This window comes from Rhipicephalus sanguineus, chromosome 4 (assembly GCF_013339695.2).
Source record: "Rhipicephalus sanguineus isolate Rsan-2018 chromosome 4, BIME_Rsan_1.4, whole genome shotgun sequence".
NCBI classification, from domain to species: Eukaryota; Metazoa; Arthropoda; class Arachnida; order Ixodida; family Ixodidae; genus Rhipicephalus; species Rhipicephalus sanguineus.
The window spans coordinates 155,295,614-155,318,333 of record NC_051179.1 but is presented as its reverse complement, the minus strand read 5'-3'; the positions used below and the strand labels follow the sequence as shown (position 1 = coordinate 155,318,333).

The following is a 22,720-nucleotide window of genomic DNA, read 5'->3' as shown; positions in this document are numbered from 1 at the left end:
TGCGCCCTGTCTTATAATCAAAGTGTGTCTATGACCAACATTACGCTACGAATGAAATAAAAAAAAACGCTCGCCGAGCTCGTACATGCAATCACTAGACCTGTGCATTTATTTGTCATCTTTCGAAGTATTAGTGAGCATACATGTGGCTGTCAAGTGCTTCTTTAGCGGCCATTAATGCCGACTACATTTCTTTCTATCCCACTCTCCGATAAGTGGAACCGGTGACTCACTATGATCTTCTTCGTAAACATTTGCGAAACAACTTCATGGAGCGCCATTTGCCCTGTACAAGCGTTTTCTCTAGTACTGTTTTCCACTCTGCTAATTTACAATGATGCACCTACTGGACCAATAGTCATGCTTCTGAACTTCACGGCTTCATTTCCTCATTCTTTCTATGTGGTGTTTAGAGGGCGATATTTTCTTTTTGTTTTTCCGAGCGTGTTGTTTGTTTGTGCGCTTGATAACAACAACAAATGTGTTGGTCTCCCTAGGAAGCGTCGAATGCTTTGTGTACCCTGAAAGCCTGTACACAAGGAAGTCATCCGCATCATGCACGACGTTTCCGGAGGAATGCCCTCGATGACCTTGCAAAGTTCATTCAGGTGGCGGTACCCGGAGGAGACAAATTGATGGACAGTCTTTACGAAGCAACAAAGGGGGCTGTGGGTGTCAAAAAGACGAAATTCCTTGAGTAAAATATTGCCCAAGTGCGGGTGTACCAGTGTTACAAATGTTTTCCCACAAGAGTCATGTAGTAATGGGCAAGAACCAATTACTACATTGTTTCTGCCACGCATGCTTATGAAAGGCGAAGCGATTGACTTAAAATCTAGCCGTCATTTATTCCCATGAGCCATTTTACAAATCTGGTTTTAACCACACCTATCGAATGTAGGGTTATTAAATATAATAAAGCTCAATGAGTCCCACTGCTACTTTCACGCCACAAATTTGACGTGCGATGCAAAGTGATCTCAATCAATAGCCCTTCGGCCAGCGAAACTGAAAAACGGAAACAAAAACAACAAGAAACGAACCGAAGGAGACAGACAACACATGGCTGTACCAACGACCGACATTTATGTCCATGGTCGCGGCTGCCTAACTATATCCAATCATATGCAGCCGCCGACATGTATACATCACCTCCGCGTCGTATCGCTCACACGTTAATAGATACAACCTGCAAGAAAGATATGCCACTTTTTCTTTGTCAGAGAAACTAACCTGTGCTACTGCACGCACTCAAATCCCGCTCGTTCTCGGAGGGCTTCCAAAATTTCCTGTTTTCGCATGTCGCTGCCTTTCCTAAAAGCACTTGCAGAGAACACAGAGATCAGTATTCTCCCGGCGACACGTACCTCGCGCCTGAAGGGGAAGGGCAGATGCCCTCCTCTCCCATCCCGCGCACAGGACCTGCGCCTCTTTCTTTCTCCCACGCCGAACCGACTGACTGGTAGGTTTAATATAACAGACTCAAGAGCAGGAGTCTGAAACTCACCTCACCTAGACGGCCGCAGGCACGAAACTTAATCCAGCTAGGGCCGGGACAGTAAGAAGGCGCAAGGGGTGGGAGTTACCAATGTGTCAGGCACATCCCCTTCCCACATAACGAACATATGTGATATCAAAGGCATTTCCCTTATCACATGTGTGGGTCATACCGGAAGAGATTTGGCGTCAGGATTCGAGAAACCTATCGTTACCGACCTCCAGATTGCCTAAAACCTGCCCGCCGGTTCTAAAACGTACAATTTTTAAATGCGAAGCATTTCTTAGCGAACCTCTGCCACTTTGAGCGTTTCTATCTACGTATCTATCTATCTATCTATATATCTAGCCGCCTACGTCTGGATGCTCTCATGATCGCCTCCTTAACTTGGTGTAGACCAAAATTTACATGGGAGGGTAAGAGGATTTGACGAATATGATTGCTGGTTCAGGACATGAATAACATTAAAATCCTGTCGCGTACGTCGTCGCCCCGTTCCACTAGACACGTGTAGCACATACCCGTTTACCTCGGGCCGCGGGGTACGGGTATGCGCCACAGATGATTGACAGTTTATATCTACCCAGGAACAGCGAGGAGAGACATTGGTAACTTAAATGCTAGATCGTTAAGGAAAACCAACATCGGCAGCGTTGACTCAACGAATGGAAAGAATGAAAATTAGGATCCCAGCAAGAATCGAACCCAAGCATTCTGCGTGGCAATCAGGTATTCTACCACTGAGCCACGCCAGGTCTATAAACTGGTTTGCAAAAACAGCATACGCAGGCGTTATATCGGTGCAACGTCAATTGTGGTTGTGGTGCTGGCTGTCTAATCTTAAAAGAACGCAATAAACACTACATGATACTCCTACGATGTGTACTCCTACGATGCAGGCGTCATATCAGATTAACGTCTGTAGTTCCAGTGTTGGCTCCGCTTTTATAGCAGTCTTATAAAGATTACATTTGTATTCCTATGATTGAGCAAGATATATTGAAGCATTCCTCGACCCCAGAGGAATATATTAACGAAAGTTACATATGATATCCACATCACCGCACCGTAAAGAGCACTTCGTCCGCCAGAGCGACACAGTCTCCTCTTCAGTTCTTACGAGGCTGGGCGATGGCCTCATGCTGACGGAGGATGATGCCAGATTGATTGACAGCCGCCCTGTGGATTAGGCTACGTAGGCCACATACGCCCAGGTAGCCTACGAACACGACAAACACCAGCCACTGATGTTGGTCTGCGTAGCACTATCCAGGCCTACCAGCCTCGACGGCCTATACCTCACCAACGCGAAGGGTGGCTTCAGGTTCCGACATGTCGCCGGCTCTGTCGACAGACAATTTGTCGACGAAATGACCGAGGCATCCACGAATTCCAACAGCTCTAGTATACCACATACTTCACTACACATGGACCCCTCGTCACCACGATCACGACCGGATACTATAACAAGTCATGACCAGCTGCTGGTGCTCACTGATCACGGTGATGACGCCCTTGTTCAAGAACTGTCAAGAACTTCTTCCACACATGCACACTGTTTTGTGAAACGTGCGTGTGTTCTCGGGACACGTGTAAGCACTACATATTACCTTAGCGCTTCTGGTGTTGGTAATACCCCCGTTGCCATTGGCAGCGTTACCCAACCGTAAACAACTGGTTATATAACACATATACGGCTCCTATACAAATCTTTAGTATCATTTTGTAACGTGTCGCTCACTAAAAAAAGGCTACGCCACAGTCACCTACCCGCCGCATGCTTCGCATAACATCGACTCCCACGGTACGTGGGATCTGCCGAATTTTTGTTCCCACGGTTACGTTTCAACGCATGTGACCGCATGAGGTGCGTTTTTTTTGTTTTACGAAGAAAATAAAAGAAAATATGGAACGAAGAGAAATGTCCTGGCCGGTTTGCAAGCAAAAGGCCCGCGGGCCGCGTGTTTGAGACCCCTGCTCTACAGGAAAAGCTGGGCAGAAGCAGCGGGTACATGGAGTGCAAGAGCACCGAGGTGTTGGTACATTTTCATTGTTGCCTTACAATTATTTACAGAAAGGTTAAAATTACCATGGCGTAAAGCCAACAATATTGGCAGTATATTGGCAGACTGAGATGCCCGCCTTTTCACCTATCTTTTTTAGCTTGTGAGAAATGGCATGCTTATACAGGATAACCGCCACCTTATTTCTCGCTGGTGCCTGAAGATTAAGAGACCTACTCGACGGCTTGAACATTTCCGCAGCTTATCAGCAACAGAGACGAGAAGGTGACGGGGATAGCCGGCTGCCTTCAAACCTTCAATCGCCCTCACTGAAAAAGAAATAGATTACTTAAGTTCATCCGGCCAGATAACCTAGACATACTCCGGTTGCTTCTCCTGACGTCTTTTCGCGGGTTTGTGGTTTTTGCTTATTAATTCTTTTTGGTTCTTGGTTCCCTCTCCATGCCTGCCGTCATGCGCAATTAAAATGAGCGGTGATCACGTGTGCCTACTTGTTCTCGTTTTTCTATGTTTGTGTTAATAAATTTCAGTTGGAAGTCAGCGCTAGTCCTCGTCGTTTCTTCGTCCTTGTGTATTGCACGCGCTGTTCACGCCAATCATTGAGTTCCGAGTACACTTTTACGAGATTATTTTGACTTTATCAGAAACACGAAATGGTATTCTTCACAGTACTATGATTCTATTTTTTAATCTTCATCAGCGACCTACCTCCTAATATTCGCAATGCCCATAGACTGTCGCGCCACCGAGCGGAATCGAGAAGCGTCCTCTCGAGGAGGGTTAGTAGACGACAAAATGGCGGCACTATGCAGTCGCTCCCTTGTTCGGCTGTGCTAGGCTCAGTGTTAACGCGTTGGCAAGAAAGGAACACTACGACATGTTCCCTGCGTCAGTGAACAAACCGGGCCCTCCGTGACACGAGAAATCTAATTCGTTCTTGCGAGAAGCGAAGTTTTCGTGAAAATACGTGGCAACTCGCGCTTTCAATGCTAGCCCACAGTGTACACATACTATCAGCTTCGCGAGGCTTACTGTAGCCACGTAGGTAAGTTAAATGTTATCGTCTGACATATTCAGTTGAAGCTCATCCTGTTTTACTTATATATATAATTGGTCAGTGTTTCTTGTAGTGCATGAGTCCCATAACACTGTACGCGGGAGCGAGGTCGCGCGGGCTCGCGATGTGCTCATGTATAACTGAGCGATCTCAAGTTGGCGATACATTAAAATAGGGCCTCTATCCTTTGTCAGCAAAGCGCTGTTAGGAATCGTGCGAGCGACGTTTCAATCATTCGAGGACGCGTCTGCTCGACGCCTTTCGTGGAGCGAACGCTTTCCATCCACGCCGTCCTTCGCCAGTGTGTTGGTGGTGTTGGGTTTCATAGCCACCGCTGCGCCGCTTGTTTTTGTACGTTTGTTGATAGGTGGCAGCACACTGCAAGCGATTTGCTTGTTGACCGGTCTGAGAACAAAACGTTCTCCGCGCCCAGACGTCTCTCTGACGCGGAGTGGTCGAAGTCGTTCGGAGGAGGAAATTCTTCAGATTGCTTTCAGCAGTGATGTTGAAAGAAACCATCTCGACGACGAGGATTTTTCACTGGACGTAGAAGACTGTGAAAGCACCGAGAGATAGCGACGATGAACCACCAGCTGCTAACTCACGACGAGCGAGTTGCACTTCACGTCCCCTCGTGCGTTAATGTTCTTTCACGCTCGTAACTCGTAAGTCACTTTGGTTGTATTTAATGTATAATATCCTTGAGCGAGATCAAAATAAAAGCATAGTTCCTCTTGTGCATTGCATGTATCACAATTATTGTGGATATTATGGAGCGCCGCATGCCGCCAACACGCTCGAGCTCGACCAGCGAAGCGAAATGGTTAGAGCGATGGAGCGTGCAGTCACGGCCACAATCCACGCCTCTCGGCGAACTTCTTCGACGTTGCGAAAAGCACACGTGTGCATTCTTTTCGATATTCATGTTTCGATCGTGCTGATAGAACCTGCAACATGCGAGTGAAGTACACACGGCTAGAGTCTCAGCATGGCTGTGACACAAGCGCTACTGAATGGCATGTTAAATGCTTGTGTTCCGTTGAAGACGTAACTCCGCGTTTCCGACTGCGCAAGTAATGACGAAGGGGTATTATCGCAGAACACTTTTATGTTTGCAAGCCATCATCACGCGCAGCAGCGATGGCGCTACTCGCTGGCGGCCTACTACTGCGGCAAATCCGTCAGGCAGGCTCGGTACGTACTACCTCGGAGTGCCGTTCAGCTCATACGTCAATTCTAGTTCATACAGGTTTATGTAGCACGCACAGGATTTCGCAAAGCATCGTTATGCACGGTAACGGAGCTGAAATATAACCTTTCACTTCGCAGCAAATAATTAGGTGGCGAGTACTTAGCACTTTCCATGGTTTGGGAAAGTATTTTAGTCTCATATCCATGTCAGCGCAGCTCATAACTTCATCCGCTGAAAGTGGCATGGTCCGTACGTCCGCACGTCCTATCTGTTCCTATGCTAACAATCGGGTTGACCCTGCTCCTGGCGCCATCTTGAAAAGCACGGCGCGCCACCTATAGTTCGTGGGCATTGCGAATACATGTCAACACATGGAGGAAGGAAAAATAAGGAGAGGCCCTGACGTCACATTCGTGAAGCCTCCACATCGCAAACACCCGCATCGCCTCCTAGCGAAGGATCCTCGAAACATTTCGCGACTTCCGCCGTGTCGTTTGGATGCGCATGCGCGATTCGAGCCTTTTTTTTTTTCGCCGTGCAAGCGGCGCCGCGGCGCAGTCGACTCGATTCACGCGTGCTGCTCCTTGTGTGTGTTCTTTAGGAAAGCTACGCAATGCCCAGCTGTTGCGTATACCCGGTGCAAATCGCGTGCACTGCGGAAAGTACCGGCTGTCACTTTTTATGTGTACGTACACGTTCGCTTCATTGCTGATCACTAATGCATGGTATATGTATGCGAAGCTCTCGGATGTGCGCTCGCTCTGTTGCTTCTTACTCATTGTGTCAACTCAGAACACACGTGAACTTTTGTTTTTGGCGTCTGACGCGCCGTACATAACATGCGCCGAAGGCATCGTACGTTTTTAGAGGCTGTGTCGTTCAACGAAAGGGCAATAAACTTATGTTGTTGTTATTACAACAACATAAGACTACGTGATGTATGTATTGTGCGGTGTGCGCTCGCTGCGTGCTTGTTGTTGTGTGCGCACTGGAATTACAAACTTTACGTGCACGATCGCGAATACAATACAGCGGTGTCCTCTTTTCGACGTGAAGTTACGTCAACTATAGGTTGGCGTTGCGCCAAATAGCTACAAAGCTCACTCCATATACACGAACAAAGAACCGCTAATCCGGCAACAGATCGGGAAATCGGGCTACGAGAAAGGGAAAGCCTAACGCCCAGCAGAACGCGTAAGTCACTGCTAGGTGAGTTCGAATACGATGATGCAGGGGCTGAACGTTTTTGATCACGGCACGTACCGGTATTCTGTACTGTTGCACAAAAACGCCCCACGAAGAATTTCAGCACGCAGCGCTCGGGCCCGCCACGCACGAACAGCCTGGTAAACGTCTGCTTGCAACATTTTACTGCGTGCGAACCGCACAATACGCGTAAAGTTCACGCCGGGACTACAAATCTGCGCAGAAGCTAATCACCGCGGAGAGCACGCCGCGGGGCGTCTGCTGTTTTGTTTGCCCCATACCGGTTTGTTTGCCCCATAAATCTGACGTCACTTCCGCCACACTTTTCGCAATGCATTGAAATACGATAGGGCCTCTCCTTAGTATTCCCTCCTCCATGTGTCAACATGTCAGATTGCTCCCAGATGACTGCATTACGTATAATGTAATTAACACACATGAAGATCATCTAGCCCTTCACTGCGCTTTACAAAGAGTAACCAAATGGTGTTTTGACTGGCAAATGGCATTAAATGGAAAACATCAATCCTACTCATAATTTTGAGAAAGAAGAATAAATCGCGAATCGCGCCTAAATTTAATAGCATGGAATTAAGCGCCATCGCTGACCGTAAATGCCTGAGATTAACTGTAATTGGGGACCTTCGATGGAGCAGTCATATAAACCACATAACAGTGACCGCGCTCAAACGACTCTTTTTCCATCCGACGCCGCCTTTGATTAGCCCCCATTGATACCAAGCTGTTGGCTTATAATGCAGTTGTCAGACCGGTACTAGAGTACACAAACATCTTAAGGTTTCTTTTTACTAAACAAAAATTGGGGGACGCTTAAGCTTCGCCTTTAAGAGTTCAACGCGATAGCGATATTCTGTTCCTAGTGCGCAGTTCCAACACTACGAGTGTTTAACAGAATGCGCACACTAAGGTGTGTGCCTAATGTAATGGGTAGCATGCTTTAAACCAGGAGCAATTATGCGCGAGAAACTTTTTCGAAGTTGCGATGCACCCACTACGTGGTTTTAACGCGCAGTAATGTGTGTGCCTTTTGTAATGGGTGGCTGTCTTTAAACCACCAAGTCCTTATGATATTGACATGGTGTGACGCCCGATGACAATGTACGCTTGTACCACGCAATATTACTACGATATTACATCTCGTACTTTGACACCTGTATACAGGACGCGCATTTTTGGGAAGCATGAAAGTTACTTTCAGTGCAGCTCCAAGCAGTGGCGTGGCTGTGTGGTAGAACACCTGCTTGCCACGCAGACGGCCTGGGTTCGATTCTCACTCGGACCCAACATTTTTATTATTTATTTTATTTGCAGCTTTTCCGATTTTTCGGTCACGGACAAGATGATGATTTTTCGCTCACAACCAACAGCCCCGACGCCGACAGCGGAATTTCTGCGATACGAGCTCTCTAACGCTATCGCGTTAAAACATCGCTAAACTTGAAGGCGTGCAAAGAAAGGCAATCAGGTTAACTTTTAACACGTATACGCCACATGAATCACCTACGGTGTTGATGCAAACTGCTGCTATAGATACTCTTCAGCGCCGACCCAAAATAGCTAGACTAAAATTTATGTACTTAATTATACATAAAAAAGTAAACATTGATGTCACGAATTCCATAACAAGCTTACAAACACGCCCTACCAACCATAACCATACACAGATGCTCACTGAATACACCTTCCATATGGCGTGTTTCAAAAATTCATTTTTTCTATTGACCATAAGAAAATGGAATAGCCTTCCCCTACTTATCATAGAAAGCACATCATTAACACAGTTCAACTCCACTTGAAAGGGAACCTTGAAGCATGTTAGGTAGTTGTATTGATGTATCTTCTTAATGCATTTTTCTGCTCTTATTTTTCTTTGCCCACAATTGAAGTCCCACCGCACGCATTTGTCACCTCCCGCAGAAGCACCACTGTGTAAAAATGCGTACTTCTTTGTCCCACACTCTTTGTATTCTCTTTTAAATGCGAAGCATTTCTTAGCGAACCTCTGGCACTTTGAGCGTTTCTATCTACGTATCTATCTATCTATCTATCTATCTAGCCGCCTACGTCTGGGTGCTCTCATGATCGCCTCCTTAACTTGGTGTAGACCAAAATTTGCATGGGAGGGTAAGAGGATTTGACGAATATGATTGCTGGTTCAGGATATGAATAACATTAAAATCCTGTTGCGTACGTCGTCAAACCCTTTCCACTAGACCCGTGTGGCACATACCCGTTCACCCCGGGCCGCGGGGTACGGGTATGCGGCACAGGTGATTGACAGTTTATATCTACCCAGGAACAGCGAGGAGAGACATTGGTAACTTAAATGCTAGATCGTTAAGGAAAACCAACATCGGCAGCGTTGACTCAACGAATGGAAAGAATGAAAATTAGGATCCCAGCCGGAATCGAACCCAAGCATTCTGCGTGGGAATCAGGTATTCTACCACTGAGCCACGCCAGGTCTATAAACTGGTTTGCAAAAACAGCATACGCAGGCGTTATATCGGTGCAACGTCAATTGTGGTTGTGGTGCTGGCTGTCTAATCTTAAAAGAAAGCAATAAACACTACATGATACTCCTACGATGTGTACTCCTACGATGCAGGCGTCATATCAGATTAACGTCTGTAGTTCCAGTGTTGGCTCCGCTTTTATAGCAGTCTTATAAAGATTACATTTGTATTCCTATGATTGAGCAAGATATATATTGAAGCATTCCTCGACCCCAGAGGAATATATTAACGAAAGTTACATATGATATCCACATCACCGCACCGTAAAGAGCACTTCGTCCGCCAGAGCGACACAGTCTCCTCTTCAGTTCTTACGAGGCTGGGCGATGGCCTCATGCTGACCGCGGATGATGCCAGATTGATTGACAGCCGCTTTGTGGATTAGGCTACGTAGGCCACATACGCCCAAGTAGCCTACGAACATGAGAAACACCAGCCACTGATGTTGGTCTGCGTAGCACTATCCAGGCCTACCAGCCTCGACGGCCAATACCTCACCAACGCGAAGGGTGGCTTCAGGTTCCGACATGTCGCCGGCTCTGTCGACAGACAATTTGTCGACGAAATGACCGAGGCATCCACGAATTCCAACAGCTCTACTATACCACATACTTCACTACACATGGACCCCTCGTCACCACGATCACGACCGGATACTATAACAAGTCATGACCAGCTGCTGGTGCTCACTGATCACGGTGATGACGCCCTTGTTCAAGAACTGTCAAGAACTTCTTCCACACATGCACACGGTTTTGTGAAACGTGCGTGTGTTCTCGGGACACGTATAAGCACTACATATCACCTTAGCGCTTCTGGTGTTGGTAATACCCACGTTGCCATTGGCAGCGTTACCCAACCGTAAACAACTGGTTATATAACACATATGCGGCTCTTCAGCATATATATGTGTGCGTATAAAATTTATACAAATCTTTAGTATCATTTTGTAACGTGTCGCTCACTAAAAAAAGGTTACGCCACAGTCACCTACCCGCCGCGTGCTTCGCATAACATCGACTCCCACGGTACGTGGGATCTGCCGAACTTTTTTCCTTCTTTTTTTTCGTTCACTACGGTTTTATTTCACTATGCGAGACTGTTTTCTTCATATTCACATGCTACTCATCGCTCTTGTTTTGCAATTTTTTGCAGTTATTTGTTCTTGCCATTGTATCACAATTTGTGCTATTTTGTATTCAACTACTGTGTAAGCCCTTCTGCTATGATGCCTTTGTGATTGGCAATATTAACAAATAAATAAATAAATAAATAAATAAATAAATAAATAAATAAATAAATAAATAGATTTTTGTTTCCTGTCGACTTTTTCCGAAAAGCGATAAAATGTTATGAAATATCAAGAAACAGGTGACGTCCCTGCACATTTTTGCGTCAACTGCAGCACGCTCGAATATGTTCGTAAAAAATGACAGCTGCATGACCGTCTACAAAAAGAAGCCACTTGTTCCAGCCTTCAGCTGCCTACATGAACATCACCATTGAGAATATGTAAATCGATCACTGTCCAAATGAGAAGCGATGGCCTAGTTCTGCGAGCGGATGGAAACACGGGCATTCGGCATCCACCGTCGACTTAGGAAACGCAATCCAGGCCACAGCAATATAAAACATAAGCACATAGCGACATAATATTGCCACACACGCTCCTTTCTTTCTATGTTTTCTTTTACCTGCTTATCGTACGTGTAGCTGCTGCCTTGCGCAAAGCGCGCCAGAATGTCTGGGAATATTCCAGACTGTAGTAGATCATTTTGTTAAGATTGCGCACATGACGCCAATAGTCAAGATTATTCCAGAGCTTGCGCGATCACCAGTGGTAAGGCTGGAAAGTTCGATGCATGATGTATAAAGACGGCGATGAGTCAAAGTGCGTATTGCTGCACTTTAACTTTACGTTTCCGGTCGACCAATTAGGCCAAATAAAGAGTTCTATCTTGGACACACCGACTGCTGCCTTCGTAGACGTCACGATGCCGTGACATCTGCTGGAGGTGCTTCCCCGTCTATGTACCGAATACCGTGAACCAAGCCCATCCGAGAACCAAGCCGTGAACGAAGCCCACACAGTCAAGGAGATATCGACGCCAACCAGCGGGCCAGCCGCAGGTTGGCGTCGATATCTCCACCTAATAACGCCGGCTGAAGTCTGCACCGCAAGGGTCACCATCTAAAACCGGACTTATCCTGCGAGCTTTCATCATCATCAGCCTGTCTACGCCCACTGCAGGGCAAAGGCCTCTCCCATGTTCCGCCAATCAACTCGGTCCTGTGCTTTCTGCTGCCACGTTATACCTGCAAACTTGTTAATCTCATCTGCCCACCTAATTTTTTGTCTCCCCCTCACGCGTTTGCCATCTCTTGGAATCCAGTCAGTTACCTTTAATGACCACCGGTTATCCTGCCGACGTGCTACGTGGCCGGCCCATATCCATTTCTTCTTCTTAATTTCAACTATGATATCCTTAACCCCCGTTTGTTCCCTGACCCACTCTGCTCTCTTCCTGTCTCTTAAGGTTACACCTATCATTTTCCTTTCCATCGCTCGCTGCGTCGTCCTCAATTTAAGATGAACCCTCTTTGTAAGTCTCCAGGTTTCTGCTCCGTAGGTAAGTACCGGTAAGATGCAGCTGTTATATACCTTCCTCTTGAGAGATAGTGGTAGACTACCATTCATGATTTGAGAGTGCTTGCCGAATGAGCCCCATCCCATCCTTATTCTCCTAGTTATTTCACTCTCATGGTTCGGCTCCGCGGTTACTACCTGTCCTAAGTAGACGTACTCCTTTACAACTTCCAGCGTCTCGCCACCTATCGCAAAGCGCTGTTCTCTGCCAAGATTGTTCCACATTACTTTAGTTTTATGCATATTAATTTTCAGACCTACTCTTCTACTTTCCGTATCCAGTTCAGTAATCATGAGCTGTAATTCGTCTCCCGCGTTACTCATCAATGCAATGTCATCAGCGAATCGCAGGTTACTGAGATACTCTCCATTAACTCTTATCCCTAATTCTTCCCAATCTAGGGCCCTGAAAACCTCCTGTAAACACGCGGTGAATAGCATTGGAGAGATCGTGTCTCCCTGTCGTACGCCCTTCTTTATTGGGATTCTGTCGCTTTCTTTATGAAGGACTATAGTGGCTGTGGATGCGCTGTAGATGTCTTCCATTATGTTTATATAGGCTTCGTCGATGCCCTGATTCCGCAGTGCTTGCATGACTGCTGATGTCTCCACCGAATCAAATGCCTTCTCGTAATCTATGAAGGCTATGTATAGGGGTTGGTTGTATTCCGCGCATTTCTCTATCACCGCGCATTTCTCTATCCTGCGAGCTTTGTAACCTTACAATTGCTCCATGGATGTGATACTTGGGATGGACTTCCTGAGCCACCACGGCGCCGTCATCGATCTGAGGTATGAGTCAATAGCACTAAGCTCAGAAAAAGCCCTGCCGCCCCACACAACGCCAGGGAACTACGTATTGAATGTGACAGAAGAACAAGCTACCGTTCTGCCTCTCTCCAGCGTCATCATATCTGTCCGCACCGAAGTACCAGCGGACATTTCAGATAATAAAGGCGTCATCGAGGACGATCAGCACCTGCTTCTGAACCACCAGATTTGCGTCGCAAGAGGCACAATTCAGGCTAGGTACGTAAGATATCTCTGTATTTGTACCACTATTTCAAAATATCTGGATATTTCTAAAGCATTTTCTATATAACGGCTGTTATGCAAGAACTTGTGGAATGAGGTTAGCTTACCTGGCATCGCTTTTATTTCAAATGCTTGCGCACAGTGAGCCTTGCTGTACGCTACCTCAAAAACAAAAATAAGCCAAGGGCATTGCGGTCGAATCACGTCTTCAGTGCAGCTACACCCTTACCATTAAGTTAAAACCGCCCGCACGTAGCCGTACTAGACCTACCATCGATTTTCAAATAACTTGAAGATTAGTACACATCGGAGCTTCGAAGACTTCGGCGCTGTTACACCAGGCGCAATACCGAATGACTTAATCAGATGCGACTCTGAACTTCTAGTTAAGCTCATATTTCTCGCACAACATTTAGCTTCATGTTGTAGGAAATCTACGCTACGTGATAAAGTTTCAGAAGTCCATTTTTTAGTTCAACAGCGTCTGTTTCTTAAGAGAGTGGGAATCGCGTATTGGCAAGGTCGCGCTTTCGAAGGCAGGGATGAAATAAGACACGTGGACGAATGAAAGGGTGTTCTCCCTTTTGTTCTATGTGCTGTACTTCATCCTTGTCTTCGAAGGCGTAACTGTACTAGCGTCTTCTTCGCGTAACGAATTTCCTTGCTCTGTGTTTAAGTTATAAGACACATATTACTATTCTGGTTTCAAAGCTACGTTTTTGGCATTCAACAATCGCAACGAAGAAATGCACGTGCGGATGCAATTGTTTCGTCTACATTGTGACAATGTTTTGCGACGCGAGACAATGGGGAAAATCCAGCAAAATAACAAGTAATCATTTCAATTTCGCAGTGCATCTGGAATTCGTTTCTTTCCTAGATAACATTCAGCCCAGAGTTCTGAAATTAAGAAGCGCATTTTGTAGCACATCTCACAAATTTGTACAGCCTATTCATGGATGTTACCCGACAGTTTATCGCTTTCGTTTTATTTGCCACTGGTGAGTGTACAGCGCAAATAAGAATTTGTTCTTACGAAGTGATTCGCACTTATTCAGCGCTACGAGAAGCGGGAATTTGCGACAGCCGTTGGTTATTGAAAACATGTGCTCAGAGAAACTACAGATGTATTGTTATTTATATCGATTACATGTAATGGTTCCATGGTATCCTGCTTCACCACCGTCATAGCCGTCGTTGTTGTGACTGTTGTCGTCACATCCGTCAATTTTATATCAACTGACAGACGAATGCCCCCACCACTTATCTCTGGACAATAACCCTGTACTGCGCGAGCTGGTTATGTTTGATGCCTGTAAATTTCATAACCTTGTCAGCCACCTAACCTTCTGCATTCCTGGGCAACGTTTTTATACATTGCTTCTAATTCACCCCTGGCTACGCATTACGTCACCTACCCAGCTTCATTCATTCTCTCAATATCAAGTATAATATCACACCTTGCTTCAAGTATAAGATTGGTTACACTTGTCTGCTGTCGGATCTATTTGTTGCATTCCTGTTTTTTATAGTTACACCTCTAATTTTTCCTTCCACCGCTATCTGCGCTCTCTTTAACTTCTGAAACTCGTACGTTACCCTCCAAGTATATGCGATATTTTTGCCAGGCTTTCTGTATGAAGCTCAAGGCATTCATCAGCACAGCTTAATCACACATTTATTTCATTGCGACCTGTTGTCTGTCCATGCTGCCTAGCCTTCTTCCTTTGATTTCTTTCAGCGAAAACAGAGCGTGCATTGAGGTTATAATGGCAGCGTATATTGTGTTACTCATTGCGTTGTCCTAATATAATTCGCGTCCTCTAATGAATCATTCTTCAGCATTTTTCGGTACAAGTTAGCAGTACTTGCTGATATAAATGTTGCTTCTTGCAAAGGCAGCGCGCGAAGCAAGTGCATCTAGGTGGAAGTAGCGTCTATAAAGCCTCAAAGGTGTTTGATTGTATTATATCACAGTGTGTTTTCATTAACAGATATTGTGCGATGTGTTCAAAGGGCACAGTTGTATAATCACAGCGATATTCGTCGTGCGTCCTAAGCGCGTCATGGCAGTGGTGGAGAATTTGGAAACTGCCCGACAAAGGTATGACAAAAGCCAATAAAAGATACTGAGGATGAGGTTATATATACTGAAATCAGTCGCTGAAGAATTATATTGTCCCTGCGACGTGTTAGCACTGCAAGAGTCGTTGCTGTATGAAGTGCTTCGCCGGAATTTGCTGTTATTTCTACTGAAACACTAAGATGGCTAACAGTTTGGAGCGAACATACCAAGTTACTTTCTTCTTCTTTCTTGACCACCGCGGTGTTCTAGTCGTTATGGTGCTGGACTACTGACCCGAAGGCCGCGGGATTGAATCCCAGCCCCGGAGGCCGCATGCTGTGTGGTTTGGGATGCAAAACTCCAACAATGATTATTATTATAAAGTTCCTTTTGCTGATAGTCTATTTGACATACCATGGGTGGTGCTGATAGGGGATTTAACGCATTTCAAAGCAATATCCAGGAAGAAAAACTACACAAATGTTCCGACCAACTTAGCGTTTAAAAAAAAAACAGTTACAGACATTGGGTAAACAGCTGAAGAGCTCCATCAGCAGTCACCATAGTAATATATTAGGACAATCCGTTATTCCAGCTTTACCCGATGAGGTATGCATTAGTGAGTGCTGCTATGCAAAAATAATTTATCAGTAAATCCAGGGAGCTGAGATTGCGAGAATTTATCGAGCACATATATTTGTCTAAAACTGAATGTCTAAAACTGAAGCAGCTCTCTGATGGGCTTTCTACTGATAGTCGGGCAGTCAGAAAAGAGGCTAAAATTTGTCATGTTACATCGGAGTAAAAAAACAAAAGTAAGAGACAAGAAACTTAAAGCAAAAGCGTGTCTCTTTCTATCTTTCAGCTGCAGGTGGCCTTTCTCAAGTTCGAGCATTGTATCAAAGTGTATTCAACTGTCGCCGTATTGTTCCACCAGTAATAGTAAGTTTATGCAGGACCATACGTATGGGTTGTCCCTATTACTTGCAGTGCCAGCATCATACGCTATAGGATCATCAAATCATTCGCACGATAAATTAAGCAATGCACATTATATTGCGGCCCCTACGGGCAATCACATGTTACCATCCTTCTCAGCATTGCTTTCCCCCCTTAACTCGTGGAACGCGCAGCTTGCTGGCGACGGCAGCACTTATATGGTTTATGCTAGGTGAAGTCCCACTAAAGGGGTTATACAGGGACTTAGGTGCTGCACATACCTCTGCGTAGCCCACGCAATGAATTCCCACAGCGCGGCTTCGCGCTGCCGACGCAGATCGCGGAGTTGGCGTTAAGAGAAGGCGTAGCCGCGTGGCTGAGTTTTGCTTCGCCAGGTTGCACAACGGTTCCAGTCCTTGCAATTTTATTGTCCGGTATGCCAATTATTTGCAAACGCGAATGAATATGCGGGTAAAAAAAACTATCTGAGAACGATCGCCGATGCGTGTAAACACGGGCAATGTGGTGGTGTCTTCGCGCGTGAGGTTGCGGCCGCTGACGCGTATATCCTGGCGTTGAACGGATAGCGGTATTCCGATGCTCGCTAGTCGCGCCGATTAGCTGGATTGTACAAGAATGCTCTAGCTGAATTGACTTTGCTCACCAGGTGCCTTACATAATTGTAGCAGCATTACATATCACATTTCGCTAGATTGATAGCCCACAACGCAGCCAGGGCAAAGATAAACATAGTCGCGCAGCACACTCTAACAAAGGTAGACGCTAGCTCCAGCGGAGGTTCCCAAGTTGGGTAGTAAACTGTGATTAGTAGGTTTTTCCTTTCAGTTACCGCTAGTTTAAAACAGAAGAAATTATAAAGTGTTTCAAATATTGAGGACATCTTTTGTTCACAACTAGGCTTGAAAAATGGTCAGTGAGGCAAATTTGACACATCTAATCAGATCGGTCACCGGTGCTACGTATATCAGAATAATGCTTCGGATAAAGAAACTGGTTGGTTGAAAAAAAAAAATAAACATGGTTGATACCTCCGTCATAGGAATCGGTATAACACGAAAGTGGAAAGTGTCTTCACAGAAGTAGTTTATTGTTTATTGTACATTGATATATGAGAGCTTGCACAATGTCACTTGGTGTTTGGCAGCTATAGGCTTGCAAAGCAACGTCGAGCGGCTCCACTGTCCTTATACAAACGGCGGGTATCCACGGCCACAACACTGCCGCCCCAGCTTCCGCGAACCCGCAGAGCTCTCGAATTACACGTGTGGTGCGTCACAATGTAACTATTGATGACTAGCAGTGCTCTGGGCCAAATGAAGAGTGCATGCGCGCATGTGTCCTTGCCGCCGCCGCTGGCAAATCAGGCGAAAAACCGCCTTCGCGGGCAGCGCCGCGCGAGCGTCGCGCCGAAACTTGAGCTTGGGTTCCCTGTAGCGCCGTTTGGCGTGCATGCACTAACGTTGACGCCTGATGGCTCACCTTCGTCCCTACGACTAACGTCCATGATCATCATTAAACCGCAATAGAAGCTGAAGTAGTTAACACTCACCTGGACACAGCCTATGGTGAATCCCGCGCAAAGATCGCATCAACAAGCACATTGTCAAATGGTCGTCATTTGAGGAGAGAAACGCCAAGGTGTACACTTCGCAGTAATGGCTCGTTCACACTGAGCATTCCGGCGACCGGAGAGCCGCATAATCCGGTTCGGCGGCGGCGAGATTCGCCGAATCGGCCCTCTCCGCGCCGATCGCTCCCGGACCGATTTTTGCGGCAACCGCCGCCGCATCCGCTCGCCGCGGAACCTAAAAAAATGGCGGCCAAGTCCGACACGCTCGTCACGTCGCAGTCGAAAAACATCCACATAGCGGAATCGCTAATCGAAATGGCGCGGAACTACCTCGTCGTTTACGACAAACGCCACCCGAAGCACAAGGACAGTTTGCTGAAGGACGATTTGTGGAATAAAATTGGCAACGAGCTTGGATTGACTGGTATGTACGAGTACTGCTGTCTATGTTGCTTTTGTTTCTGATGTAGCGAGCACCAGTTTGAGCATTGCGATGTAGCTGCCTTGCACGCCCTAGTCGCAAAGAGCGTTGAAACGAGCATGGTCGTTTATAGCAGCGCTGAAGATCCGCAAAATCACATGGTGTAGTTGCGAGCCGCGACAACATCCGGGCAACTGCGAATCCATCCCGCGCTCACCCGTGGTTGATGCGTTACTCGACAGATGGCGCAATATGACTATCCAGCGGCGCGGTGCGCGTGCAGTGCGAACGACACTGTGTTTCGGCGACAGGAGCATTGCGGTCGCTGTCTACGGCGGATTTCCCGGTGTGAACGAGCCATAATAGAGAATCCTACGCCTCTGCACATGTATATACAGCCGCACAGCGCTTCGGAAACGCAAGAGGCAAAGTTCGTAGCTCGAGCCGTGGACGCTCCAAGGTGTTCAGCTTGCCGCTGGCGTCTCTCCATCTTCATCAAAGCACTCACTTGCGCGTCATTCGTTGGTCGGCGTCGTTGGCTTTCTTCGGCGCTCACAGCAGCAGTTTTATTAGTACGTGCTGTCGCACACGAAGCAGTAAGCAGCGGAGAAACACCGTCGGTGCACGTTGAAGCTTCACTATTCTGGAGACGACGCGTCACACTTGAAGACAACACGAAAGCGAAAGACGTAGCAAGGGCAATTGTACACAAGAATAAAAGAACGTACGTACGCAAGCCGTTAGGGGTGCCCGGCACTAAAACTCTCAATGTTGTCTCAAAACCCTCCGCTGCGCTGAAACCACTGAACCGCACTCTCTCGGCGCTGGTTAGTTTGATGATGCAGTGCTTCACTTCACCGCTCCCAGACAGCTACACCGCCATCGCTACCGAAGAGCGCTGTGAATAGGAGAAGGTAAAATATATATAATGGATATGGGCCGGGCACGTAGCACGTCGGCAGGATAACCGGTGGTCATTAAGGGTAACTGACTGGATTCCAAGAGATGGCAAACGCCTGAGGGGGAGACAGAAAATTAGGTGGGTAGATGAGATTAAGAAATTTGTGTGTATAACGTGGCAGCAGAAAGCACTGGACCGGGTTGATTGGCGGAACATGGGAGAGGCCTTCGTCCTGCAGTGTGCGTAGACAGGCTGATGATGATGATAAGAGATATAGGGCGGTTTTTTGAAACATCGCATATGTGCTCCGGTAGCGCACTGGGTTGAGCGCCCGGAACCTATCGCTGTGGAGCGTGAGTTGGTGGGTTCGACTCCCAGGGTGTCTGTGTGAAAGAAAATTTTCCGTCTTTTTTTTTTGTCATCTTTATGTGCATTTTGCCTACGCCATTTCTCTGACAGAAATGACGCCAGTGAAGTCTTGGCGGACCACGGCAGAAAATATTTTTGTGTTAAAATCATTTGGATAAGCCGGCACAATCTCTAGCGATTCACAGGGTTTTACTGTCTGGTGTTTCATTAAATACCCTACTCGGAGAGCTTAAATTTACCCTGCCCTTGTTTGTGAGGGTATGCTCAACCGGCTTAATGCGTTTGTACAAATTGTCAAAATCGTGTCAAAATTGTCAAAATTGTCAATATGCGTTACTTTCTCTCAAGAGAGTATGTGACATAACGTGGGAATTTATGTTGCCGGCCGTAAAACGTTTTTTTAATAACGATAAACAATGTTTCTTTTCTTTTTCTTACTGATGACTGCAACAACTTATATTATTGATTTTCACCTACTTTTTTAAAACCTCCCGAACGCTTCCGCAACCGCTGACGCACCTAATATGATGACCAATGATATGAAATTTTTTTGTGAACCTTTCTTTACATTGCGGGCTATTATCGCGCTGATTTGGCCTGATCGAAACTCGTGGTTTGAAAAGATTCTCGAGCGCGAAAATGAAATTTTGAAAACTGGGCAATAAAAGTAACATACAAACAACGGCGCTTCCAAGAGCTAAGCCCAAGTAATTAAACAATGTAACTGCCAGACTAATCTTACATAAAGTTTGTTCATTCATTCGTCTTCCCTCGATGCGTTGCTACAACACAACGCCCGTGACATTGAGCTACTCAGTTTGATATCTTGTGTATTCGATAGCGGCTTGCTGCTCACATATCAAATAAAGAAATTAATCGGAAATACAGAAATCATGCAAATCAACTTCATAAAAGCTCCCGTGTCTTGGATGATGGATGGTTGGATGTTGGAAGCATCGCCTTTTATCTGGGGGCAACGGCTATTTCCATAAAGCTATTTATTAGCATTCCATGTGCTCTGTAGGTTGTACCAAGCAGCTTTCAATCTTGATGCACGTTACCGCCGCCTCGGAGCTGGTCAATTACTCGCGATACAACTGTACGGTATGCAGGATAATGAAATCACGCTTTTGGCGTGCCAAACGCCAGAAATAAGCTCTACGTCTTTTTTTCCATGCGTGCTGTTGACACCGCTATGCTATACATAGCCATCGTAGTAGCTGTTCTTCTCATTATCCTTTTAGCCAGACCTCAGTACTCGTGCACTGAATCGTTACCGATCAAGTATAAATTATATATATCTAATACCGGCCAGAATTTAGACAGCTTAAACGCATCTGGAAGACGGCGATACGGTTATGAAACTCACGGAAGGTAACAAGACGCCTTTCGTTTGGCTTTGCCATCCTAAATCATTGTAAAGAAACAACTAGCTCGCGCCTTTTTGTTCAAGGAAGTAGATTCAATAATTCACATAAAAAACAGCGCTAAAAACGGCGGACAAGAGAAAGAAGGACACAGACGACTGAACGCCTCACTGAGGCTGGTTTCCCGATGTATGTTTTGACCGCCGTTACTGAGCGTCTGCTCAGGGAAATCAGAATGAGCACTGGGACTAGTGCTTGCACCCGGGCAAAGGAAAAGGGACGTGACAAACGAAACTTTGTCGTTATTCCCTATATCCACGGCGTCACCCACAACCTCAAAAAAGTGGCCAGCAGGTGCGAAGTTGACTTGGTTTTTTCGGCCCCTGAAAAGCTGGCTAGGTTGTGCAAGGCCGTGAATCCTGGTTCCAGGGGACAGCGAGCATGCCAGACCAGGCATCGGAACAAGTTCGTTCCATGCATTGAAGGGGTGGTCTATTCTCTACCTTTGTCCTGTGGCAAAAGGTACATCGGCCAGACAGGCCGCTGTTTAAATGAGCGGCTGAAAGAGCACGCTCACAATGTCTCCTCAACGGTTTCGGGGCACCTCGACATTCATTGCCGAGACTGCGGCTGTTCCCCCGACTTCCAGCATTGTGCAGTGGTCAAGCGTCACCGGGAACAGATGATACGCGAAATTCACGAGGCTGCGGAAATGGCTAGGCTGGGCGATGCGTGTGTCAGCAGGCCTTCAATTGCCCTATCACAAAAAGAAATTGATTTTTTGCAGAATGCTTACACACGTGAGGCTCATGGCGATGATTATGTTCCATAGGTTTTCACTGTTTTTATCTTTTTATTTGTTGTTCCTATATTTGTCAGATACTGTACAAGTATATATTGCGCGGTGCTAGCAAATAAATCTTGTTGTAAGTCAGCGCCGCCGTCTGTGTCCTTCTTTCTCTTGTCCGCCGTTTTTAGCGCTGTTTTTTATGTGAAGTATGTCGTACCAACTCGCCCAAGCAACCACTTTAGATTCAATAAAATATTCGTAAGCGCGTGCCTTGCAATGCTTGCATGATGTAATTATTCGTAAATACAACTTTGCAGGGCGTTTCGACCAATCTCTGCAGTTTTTCTCCCACGGCTGAAGGAAAAAAAATGTTACTCTTCGGCATTTACTTTCAAAAGATGATGCACTATAACATTGGCTTGCGTGCACTATGATACCATTCGGGATGCTACTTTATGTGGCCGTTAGGAAACACCACGTTCTAATAAAATACTTTCTAGTGACACCAGCCCTGTGTGCGGATAGTCACGGCTAATACTGTCTAAAAATAACGAATGCGGAGCCTGCCTATTGCTGATTCTTTCTGCAACACTGCAGCGATATTGCGGTAACTCCAAGGTTGCATTGTAGTTATGTAGTATACCGTGTATCGATACTATAGTGTTAACCACCATGTCGCGTTGTCTAACCCATCATGGTCTAGCATTTAAAGAAGCTGCAAATAAATTATTTTACGTTTGCTTGCCTTTAAAGTATTGTGTAATGTACAGCGGTTAAGTGAGCACCTTTTTTATTCCCGTGCTTAAACACTACAGAATGACTATTAGAATCGCGTGCCTAAAAATCAATTGCTTCTTATAAAGAGGCATCCTTAAAAAAAGAACAACGAATATTACTTCCTTATGAGGGTAGCTACAATTATTTACCTCTGGTTACGCACCTCGTTGCATAAGTCTATCTGGCATAGTTGGTAGAGTTAGTCGTGGAACTGTACTTGCCCTTTTGACAATCCGAAATGGCACCAGTAGCCAAGTTTTTAACACGAAAGTGTTTTAGGCCGGGGTCCACCAAGCATTTCATG

General features: G+C 46.1%; 2 protein-coding genes across 5 annotated transcripts in view; both read left to right on the top strand.

Moving 5' to 3' along the window:
* The window catches only part of LOC119390839 (nuclear pore complex protein DDB_G0274915), a 100,850-nt gene extending 100,113 nt beyond the window's left edge, over positions 1 to 737 (top strand). For all 4 annotated transcript variants that reach the window (XR_007415889.1, XM_049414959.1, XM_037658552.2 and 1 more), the window contains exon 4: positions 498 to 737. Coding sequence is in view for 3 of the 4 variants with exons in the window: in XM_049414959.1 (XP_049270916.1) it covers positions 498 to 701 (204 nt within the window). In the remaining variant the exon portion in view is untranslated. The remainder of the gene's footprint in view (positions 1 to 497) is intronic.
* Positions 738 to 14,096: 13,359 nt separating this feature from the next.
* The window catches only part of LOC119391770 (uncharacterized), a 46,670-nt gene continuing 38,046 nt past the window's right edge, over positions 14,097 to 22,720 (top strand). Inside the window, exons 1-2 of the mRNA XM_037659421.2 lie at positions 14,097 to 14,197; positions 16,127 to 16,203. Of these exons, the coding sequence (XP_037515349.1) occupies positions 14,152 to 14,197; positions 16,127 to 16,203 (123 nt within the window). The 5' untranslated portion in view covers positions 14,097 to 14,151. The remainder of the gene's footprint in view (positions 14,198 to 16,126; positions 16,204 to 22,720) is intronic.